The sequence below is a fragment of the Sorex fumeus genome, unplaced genomic scaffold, assembly GCF_029834395.1.
Source record: "Sorex fumeus unplaced genomic scaffold, SorFum_2.1 ptg000063l, whole genome shotgun sequence".
NCBI lineage: Eukaryota > Metazoa > Chordata > Mammalia > Eulipotyphla > Soricidae > Sorex > Sorex fumeus.
The window spans coordinates 72,620,227-72,630,463 of record NW_026606120.1 but is presented as its reverse complement, the minus strand read 5'-3'; the positions used below and the strand labels follow the sequence as shown (position 1 = coordinate 72,630,463).

Sequence of the window (10,237 nt, the reverse complement as noted above, 5' to 3'; positions counted from 1 at the left end):
CGTGTTTTGGCTGCAGTCTTCCGCCCTCCCCCCTCCGCACTGAGGAACTGCACCAGCCCTTTGGCACCAGCTCCAGGACCAGCACTGGCAGCTCCCACGGCTGCCACATGGGCCCGCTCACCCTCTGTGCCACTGCCAACACAAAGGGCAGGACCACCAGCTGCCCTGGGGGGAGTGGTCCGTTCTGAGAAATGGGGGAATCCAAACACAGCTTCTGAGAAAGGACCAGCTTTCTGCGGCTCTCCTCCAGTTCCAGGGTCAGGCGGGCTGAGGGAAAGGCGGTGTGTGCTTCTTCCGAGCCCCAGGGGACAGAGAACCCTGGACAACCGAAGTCACTGGCCTCTTGTTTTCCCTCACTCCCCTTTTCATGGTAGCTTCATTTGGTTCTTCAAAACTGGAGCTTGGCAACCCAATGCCTGAGTGAAAAGGAAAAGAATAAAATGACAGGGTTTCAACAGCACGGCACCAAAACCAAGTGCGGGCAGCCTGGTCTGGAGGGTGAGTCGGAGGGCTCCAGAGGAGAAATGAGGAAGGAGTGGGTGTGCCCCCAGATGGAAACAAAAGAAGGAAAAAGGAATAGTTTCTTAGAACTGCTGGGCGCCCAGCCCCCCTCCACTCCCCCCGAAAAAGAACAGAGAGAATTGGTTGTCTCTGCATTTCCACATTCTGTGGGACATGGGGAGCTCTCACGGCGGCACATGCACATTGCAGCTACAGGCATGTGTGAGGGCAAGGACATCCAGCACAAGGTCCAGGGGCATCCCTGCCCGCCCGCTCTGATCCCTGCCCCACAGGGCCCATGTAGCACTGCACCCTGGGGCCTTCACATTAAACTGCTCGCCCAAATGGTGACAACTGCCAGAAGAGACTCCCAGGACCCTTGAGCACTACCTGGGATGCCTGAATATTTTTAAGTGGGGCTGGAGAGTACAACAGGTAAGGTGCTGGCCATGCATGTGTGAAACCAATCCCTGGCACCCTATAAGGTCCTCTGAGCCCCTCCAGGATGATCCATGAATACAGTGCCAGAAATAAGTTCTGAGAAATATCAGGCATGGCCCAAAAAACAAACCAAAAAGAAAAATTTTTAAAGACATAGTTGATATGTCCTTCGGTTCTCCACTTTATAGATCTGTCATTTATGAAAAATCTGGAGCCGCTAAGCCATGCCTGTGTACCAGCACTACTCAGTGATTAGCCTGCATGCTACTTGTCAAATATTCTGCACCCTCTCATGCCCCCCTGCCCTTCTCCCAACTGGGTGCATGTGCTCCTCTGGGGACTCCTGTGACGGGATCTGGTTAACTCTATGGATAGATGCCAAGATCTAGATTCGATATACGGAGTGCGGGGAGAGTGACAAGGCTCAGAATGATGAAAACAGCCAGGAGACACTGAGCTGAAGAGTGAGGCAGAGGGCTCATACCCTTGGTGGCCACCAGGGGGCCCCTGGCTACGTGGAGGGCTCCACCTCTTGCTTCTGTTTGGAAATGAGCTGCGCTTCCTTTAGAGACAAGTATACCTCTTCCTGAGGATCATAGTAGTAGAACTTTCGGATATAAGAGATAAGAGGTCTGAAAAACACAAGAGGGGTACACAAAGTGTTATTTTCATACATTCAAAAATGTATATTCATACATTCCCCCCCATACATTCTTTTGGTAAAAGAAAATGGACACTGGTGAAGGGTGTGGGGCAGAAATATGTCATGCATGAAACTTGATCAACAGCACTGTAAACCACAGTGCCTACAAAAAAAAAGCTAAAAAAAGAAAATAGAAGAGAAAAATTGTCTTTCTCTTTAACTGCTATATAGCTGATGGCGCCAAAGTCTGAAGACCTAACAAACTGCATTTTCTCACTTTGAATTGTCTCCCTCCCTCTTCCCGCCTCCACGCCACCCTTCAGAAACTGCAGGAGGACAGCCAGCACACACCTTCCTCCCTTCTGCCTGCAACGTGACAGACAGTTCTAGAGTTAGGTGCCAAGACGCAGGAGAAGTGAAAAGATGGTGCTGGCGGATACTGCCAGGCTCTGCGTGTGCACTCAGCCCACAGGCTGAGCTCTGCCACTCTGCTTGGTGATAAAACCCCCTCCTGCCCACCCCCTTGACCCTACTGTACTTAGGCAGTGGGAGATCTGGGATGTGATCGATCCGGACTAGCTGTCGGATTCGGAATCTGCAAAGGTGCTGGAGGGATTTGACGTTGCTGAATCGGGACACTGGGTAGAGTAGCTGGACAGGAGTTGGTGGCAGCCCTTCAAGAAAACCAAGAGAAGTGCTCATAGTAATAAACAATGCAGCACAGTTACAATCAATCCCCACAGTCTATGGCTCTCCTAGATGCAAATAATGACTGTCACTGTCACTGTCCTCCCATTGTTCATCGATTTGCTCAAGCGGGCCCCAAAACATTGTGAGACTTATTGTTACTGTGTTTGGCAGATCGAATATGTCACAGGTAGCTTGCCAAGCTTTGCCGCGTGGGCAAGATACTCTAGGTGGCTTGCCGGGCTCTCTGAGAGGGGCGAAGGAATTGAACTCGGGTCGACCGGGTCAGTCGTGTGCAAGGCAAATGCCCTACCTGCTGTGCTATCACTCCAGCCCAAATAATGACAGAGAAGAAATATTTTAAAAATCCCATTTACAATTTTATGTAGAAAAACAACTGCCTTGGAATCAGCTTAACTAAAGAGATGAAAGACTTACATAGAAAACTACAAAACATTACTTCAAAAAATAAAGGACACAAGAAAATGGAAACACTCATGGATTGGGAGGATTAATATCATCAAAATGGGAACACTCCCCAAAGTACTGTACAGATTCAATGCAGTCCCTATAAGGATACCCATAACATTTTTCAAAGATGTAGATCAAACACTCCTAAAATTCATATGGAAAAATAACCCCTCACGAATAGCTAAGGCAATTCTTGGGAAAAAGAAGACAAGAGGAGAGGCACCACCTTCCCCAACTCCAAAGTGCACTACAAAGCAGTTGTAATTAAAAAAGCATGGAACTGAAATAAAGACAGACCCTCAGATCCATGGAACAGAGCTGAACATCTGGACACAGACCCTCAAGTACAAGATCATTTAATCTTTGATAAAGGAGCAAGAAATTTAAAGTGGAGCAAGAAAAGCCTCTTCCAACAACTGGTGCTGGGAAAATTGGGCAGCTACATGCAAACAAAATGAACTCAGACCTCTTTCTAATGCTAGACACCAAAGTCAGATCAAAATGAATTCAAGACCTCAATGTAAGATCTGAATCCTTAAGGTTCACAGAGGAAAATGCAGGCAGAACCCTCCATGACATTGAAGTTAACGGCATCTTTAAAGATGAAACACCACCGACCAAGCATGTGGAAGCAAAGATAAACAAATGGAACCACATTAAACTAAGAAGCTTCTGTACCTCAAAGGAAATGGTGGCCAGGATACAAAGAAAGCCCGCAGAATGGGAAAGATTATTTACCTCACCTAATATCAAAAATACATAAGGCACTGGTAGAACTTTACAGGAAAAAAATTCAACCCCATCAAAAAGTGGGAGAAGAAACAAACAGAAACTTCCTCAAAGAAGAAATACAAATGGCCAAAAGGCACATAAAAAATGCTCTATATCACTGCCAGGGAGAAGAAAATCAAAACAACAATGATATCATCTCATGACACAGAGAAAGGGATGCTCATTCACTGCTGGTGGGAATGCCAACTGATCCAGCCGTTTTGGAAAACAATATGGGCATTCCTCAAAAAACTAGAAACTAAACTTCTATATGACCCAGCAACACTGTTCCTGGAATATACCTGGGGGCCCAAAAACACAATGGAGAAAAGCCATCCGCAATCCTGTGTTCACTGCAGTACTATTCACAATAGCCGAATCTGGAAACAACCCGAGTGACCAAGAACAGACAAGGAGATAAAGAAACTATGGTACATCTATGCAATGGAACACTACATGGCCTTCAGGAAAAACAAAGTCATGAAATTTGCTTATAAATGGATGGACATGGAGAGTATCATGCTGAGTAAAATGAGTCAGAAGGAGAGGGAAAGACACAGAATGACTGCATTTATTTGTGGGATAAACAAACAAACAAACAAACAAACAAACATAGTATGAGACTAATACCCAAAGACAGTAGAAACAAGGACCAGGAAGACTGGTCCATGGCCAGAAGCTTGGCACAAGTGGGTGGGTGGGTGGGTGGGGAGGCAGTAGGACAGAGAAAGGAACCACAATGGTAATGATAATTGGAAACGAACACTCTGGACAAGAACTGAGTGCTGAAAGGAGGTAAAGTGATATGCATAACCTTTCAGTACCTGTATTGCAAACAATACTTCCCAAAGGAAAGAGAGAAGGGGGGAGAGGGGGGAAGGAAAGAGAAAGAGGAGAGGGAAGAAAGAGAGAGAGAGAGAGAGAGAGAGAGAGAGTCAGTCAGTCTGCATTAGAGGCAGGCTGGGGGGTGGCAAGTGGGAAACTGAGGACACTGGTGGTGGGAAACGTACACTGGTGAAGGGGAGGGGTGCTGAAACATTGTATGGCTAAACTGATCGTGAACAACTTTATGACTGTGTATCTCATGGTGATTCAATAAAAATTAATAAAGGGAGAATTTTTTAAAGAATTAAAAAAGAAAAGACGACCAATGCAGCAAAACACTTTCTTTCCATCGGCAGAGTGCAGAGAAGGCAGGCAGCAGAGGGCTTCCTCAGAGCAGGGACACGTGTCATGCTCCTCTGCGGGTTTCTACGGGCAGAAGCACCACTGCAGATTCCAGCTCAGGAGCTCTGATCTCCCCTGCTCTTGGACCCTGGCTTTACTTTGTTTTTTCATGGTGCTTGGGATAGAAGTCAGGGTCTCACACACGCAAGGCAAGGGCTCTACCAATGAGTCATGCCCCCAGGCCCCCTAGATTTCACTTCACAACAAAGGATAAAAGCTAAGAGTCCTGCCCCATGAGGTATGGCATGTGTCTTGCACGCAGCTGACCGGGTTCGCGTCCCAGCACTGTTGGGCCTGGTGAACAGCAGCGGCAAGGAGAGCACACAGGAAGGCTGGTCCCTGCGCTCCCCACTGAGCTCCAAGGGAGAGGTTGGAATCAAGGCCCGAAAGCCTGGCCTGCTATTTACGGCAAACCAGGAGAATCAGGCTGCTACCTCTTTTTCCCTCCCCATCACTACTACCCTATTTCTTGCTTCTGAAAGCTTAGGCGGCTTATTGGAACGAGGCGGGGGAAGATGATGCTCTTTAAAGAAAGCTGCTGCTGGAGCCCACAGCTGTGCAGGCAGGAGGCCTAGGCTGATGCCACACCAGGGTTCCCAGAGCATCACCGGGCGCGGTCCCAAAACAAGATCCAGAGGGTGGGAGAAGCCTGCAGGAGGCTGAGCAGGAGCCCACTGACAGCCGGCGGGGGGGCCACACGCAGCCCGAGGGGCCCACGCCCTCAGCCTTCAGCATCAGTAGCTTTGGATGCGGAAATCCCAACTCCCAAGGCCAACCAGAGAATGGGGTCACCCAGGACAGCTGGGACACTGAACAGGTAGGGTGGGGTGGTTGGGGGTGCAGAGGAACAAGGAAGAACCTGGTTTCAGAAAACAAAGGTAAACAAGCCAACCTGGCACAGGTGATCTAAGCTGCACAATCTATCAAAGAATTATTTTCTCAGCCATTATGAATAGCAAAAAGAAATGTTTGGTTTTGGGGCCACACCCAGCAGTGCTCAGGGCTGCCTCCTGGCAGAACTCAGGGAACAATATGGGTTCTGGGAATCTAATCCCGGTCTGTTGAAGGCAAAGCATGCGCCTATCTGCTGTACTAACTCTGCCTCTGGACTCAGCAGAGATGTTTTGTAGACAGTTTGTTGAAAAATAAAATTATTATTATTGGGGGTTGGAGCGATAGCACAGCGGGCAGGGCGTTTACCTTGCATGCAGCCAACATGGCCGACCCGAGTTCGATTCCCCCACCCCTCTCAGAGAGCCCGGCAAGCTACCGAGAATATCTCATCCACACGGCAGAGCCTGGCAAGCTACCCGTGACATATTCGATATGCCAAACACAGTAACAAGTCTCATAATGTTACTGGGCCCGCTCGAGCAAATCAATAAACAATGGGAGGACAGTGACAATTTCAATTTTCCAATTGTGTTTGAAGGTATGATAAAAATCATACCTTCAAACACAATTGGAGTTTGCAGATTATCTCCCCAAACATTTTTTCCTTTTTCACCTCACCAAGTGGTGCCCAGGGGCCAATGTGATGCCAGGGGCCAAACTTGGGTTCCTGTGTGAAAAGCCTGCATTCCAACCCTTTCAGCCACTCTCTCCAAAACCATGGTCCTTGACAACTGATATTCAAAAAGAAAAACATGACACTCTATTGTTACTAAATAAGTAACTTTCTCTTTTAAAATATTTAGCACACTAAAGCCTTGAAAACTGTGTTTGCCAGGAGAGGCTCCCAGCCTCCTGATCACTGCTCAGGAGTCCCCCACAGAAACCCAAAACTATACTAGGAGCCAGATACCACTCTTTGTTTTTGTTTTCATTTTTGGGGCCACACCCAGCGGTGCTCAGGGTTCGCTCCTGGCCCTGCACTCGGCTGGACTCCACAGTTGCCACTCTGATGTACCATTTCACACATGAAAAGACTGACATCTAGTGAGCTTGGAGACCTGCTTACAGCCAGAACCAAGATCTAGGTCAGCCTAGATCAGCTGAGGAGTTGTCTGAGGCGTTTCTTCGCCTCCCTGAAGGGTTCTCCAGGACTCTCCCGAGTGTGCCTTCTCTAGCTGACTGACAGGGGAGCTGCCCAGGACTGTCCCAACACCCTGAATCAGGGCCAGTCTTAGCCCACCCCTGCTCACTCTCCTCATCCCTTAAAGCCCATTGTCAGTATCTTTGCTTTTTATGGTTTTTGTTTTTGAGTCACACTTACAACACTCACGGCTTACTCCTGGCTCTGTGCTCAAAGAGCAATCCTGGCAGGGTTCAGGGGACACTACGAGGTGCCAGGCATCAAACCTGAGTCTGCTCTGTGCAAAGCAAGCATCCTGCCCACTGTACTATCTCTCCAGCCCCAAGGCTGGTACCTTGGGGAGCCTAAAAGCCCTCCTCATCGGGGGTCATTCTCTCATCAGATACCAAAGGATCCACCCCTAGATTTCTTTCTTGAACATATTTAAACTTAAGTGGTTTTAAAAATGACTCCAAGTTCAAGTGCCTCCAAATTTATTCTTTTTCTCATGCTTTTAAATTTTTCTTTAGTAAATTAAACTATGATAAATAAAACTCATGGGGGATAACTATAATATTACTAAATTTGACTTGATGTTTCAGAGATAAAAGTAATTTATATATCTAATTATTCATCCCCAAAACACGGTATTCTAAGATTTGTGTTATAACGAGATCAGGGTAATAAGCTGCAGACAATTCTCTGACTGTTTGCCTATTTCAATTTTCATGATCACATATATTTGCCTATTTAATTATGCTTTTAGCCTGAGGTCCACAAATAGCAATTTGAAGCCTGTTAACTCTCTGATAATTCCTCGTGTCAGCCTGACCATTTGTTATTTGCCCCCAAACACAGTGAGTGATTAGAGCCCTCACATCCAGACTATGTTAACAGAAGTGGTTATAAAGGTAATAAAGCAAAGACACGCGGGCAGTTGAAAGGAAAAGGCCAGGCGAGAAGAGTGATCTTTAGGACTTCCTCCTGGTCCTCACGATGTGGCGGCTGCGTACAAACCCAGTCTCTGGCCAACCCACTCTTCTCTCTCTCTCCAAAAAGGACCAGGGTAAGCACAATTAACTCGATTATGATTTAAAGTGCAAATCTCTTCCAGACCTGAGCACTTGGATGGACACCCAGGCCTTTCTGCCACACTAACCTGTTTCCTAAAGACGAGAATTATCCAGCCCCAAAAGCCCACAGTGTTGGGTTGAGGAGCCCTGGGTTAGAGAGAGGATGTCATCAAGCGAGTGGAAACAAACATAAACAAACAAGACTACATTAGACTAAGGAGCTTCTGCACCTCAAAAGAAACAGTGGCCAAAATAGAGAGAGCCCACAGACAGGAAAGAATATTTACCCAATACCCATCTGATAAGGGTGTTAATATCCAGGATATACAAGACACTAGTAGAGCTGTACAAGGAAAAAACCTCCAACCCTATCAAAATATGGGGAGAAGAAATGAACAGAAGCTTCCTCAAAAAAGAAACACAAATGGCCAAAAGGCACATGAAAAAATGCTCTACACTGCTACTCACCAGGGAGATGCAAATAAAACAACAATGAGATATCATCTCACACCACAGAGACTGGCACACTCAAAAAGAACAAGAACAACCAGTGCTGGCGCGGATGTGGGGAAACAGAGATTCTCTTTCATTGTTGGTGGGAATGCTGACTGTCCAACATTTTTTGGAAAATAATAAGGGCATTCCTTAAAAAACTAGAAATTGAGCTTCCATATGACTCTGCAATACCACTTCTAGAAATATATCCCAAAGGTGCAAAAAAGCACAGTATAAATGACATCTGCGCCTGTATGTTCATTGCAGCACTGTTTTCAATAGCCAGACTCTGTAAACAACCCGATTGCCCGAGAACAGAGGATTGGTTAAAGAAACTTTGGTACATCTACACAATGGAATACTATGCAGCTGTTAGGAAAGATGAAGTCATGAAATTTGCTTATAAATGGATGGTCATGGAGAGTATCATGTTAAATGAAATGATTCAATAAAATAAAGAGGGGATGTCATCACAAACATAATGATAAGCTTAAAGATCGGCTTAAAAAAAGAGGAAGCAGCCAGTTTTCTTTGAGTTGTGCAATGCAAAACGTGATTAAAAGGCAAGAAACAGACCAAGGATATAGCTCAAGCTGTGAGGCTCTAGACTGACTCCTGGAACCAGGGAAGAAAAAGAGTGCAAGTCTTTCCTTGCACTTCACAGGTAATGAAGATTCTCCCAGCCAAGGACTACGTGCTTACTTTGAGCTCCCGATCTAAGATTGTCAGAGACTCGACTATCCAATCACATTCTCTTTTCAAAGCTGCTGGCTAAAGTTATGAAACTTTTAGTTTAAAACAGAAATGGAATAACTAATGAGATGTAACCAGTAACCTCAAATTGACCCCAAACCAGCGGCAACACAGTAACAAGAAGAGATAAGCAGAAAACCAAGCTCAGGTGCCATCATTTTTACCAAGGTTCTTTCCTCTGGTTGCTAATCACTCCATTTATTTTAATTAAGTCCCTTCTGCTCCTTACTTGCCACCATCCACAACTTTCCCACTTAGAACTTTATGGTTTCTAAGATTCTCAGCGGCTCTTAACACCAGTCTGGAGGACCAGCTAGCAAATTTAGCTCTATAGATTTGAGCCAGAAAAACCTGATTTTGTTTCCTGCTTTGCAATGTACCTTTTCACTGTACCTTGGTTTCTTAATCTGTATTTAGACGGGGGGGGGGGGGGGAGGGGGGGGGGGAGAAGAGAGACAGAGAGACAGAGAAACAGAGACAGAGAGACAGAGAGAGGAAGGGGAAGAGAGAGAAGGGGAGGGAAAGACGGGGAGGGGGGGAGATAGTTCTTGTTAAGGGTTAAGTAATACTCGGCACCTCTGGGCATCAGTTATCATCATCCGAAAGTCTAACAGGCTGTCTTCAGAATCTGGTGAGTGAAGCCCCCAGGGAGGGCTGACTGATCTTGCGGCTTATGACTATCTCACACAGCCAACCCTCTCCCCTAGTCAAGTCCCCTGTATGATAAGCAGAGGAGGGCAAGAGGGCAACAAGGAACAACACTAACTGCCTTTGCTCCAACCCTTCTAAGAGAGGTTGCTTGAGGTTGGGAGCAAATACTAAGTCTGCTTTGCCTTCATATTCTCTCTGGTTTGGGGGCATACTTGAAGTGCCAGGGGGAAATCTGGTGCTGGTGATGGATCCTGAGCTCCTGCTTATCAAGCATCGGTTCAGTCCTCTGTGTAATCTCTTCAGCCTTGCTCTGCCCTTTCTTTTTTCTTTTTTTTTTGCTTTTTGGGTCACACCTGGCGATGCACAGGGCTTACTTCTGATTTTGCACTCAGGAGTTACTCCTGGCGGTGCTCAGGGGACCATAAGGGATGCTGGGAATCGAACCCGGGTCAGCTGCGTGCAAGGCTAACGCCCTACCCGCTGTGCTATCTCTCCAGTCCCATTGCTCTG

The 10,237-nt window shown here is 46.7% G+C and overlaps 1 protein-coding gene across 3 annotated transcripts in view; it reads right to left on the bottom strand.

The window, feature by feature from the left end:
• SOCS7 (suppressor of cytokine signaling 7) overlaps window positions 1-10,237 on the bottom strand; it is a 32,685-nt gene continuing 22,448 nt past the window's right edge. For all 3 annotated transcript variants that reach the window (XM_056127373.1, XM_056127371.1, XM_056127372.1), the window contains 3 exons: window positions 2,124-2,259; window positions 1,427-1,574; window positions 1-416 (listed from right to left, as the gene is read on the bottom strand). In XM_056127373.1, the coding sequence (XP_055983348.1) occupies window positions 1,454-1,574; window positions 2,124-2,259 (257 nt within the window). In that variant the 3' untranslated portion in view covers window positions 1-416; window positions 1,427-1,453. The remainder of the gene's footprint in view (window positions 417-1,426; window positions 1,575-2,123; window positions 2,260-10,237) is intronic.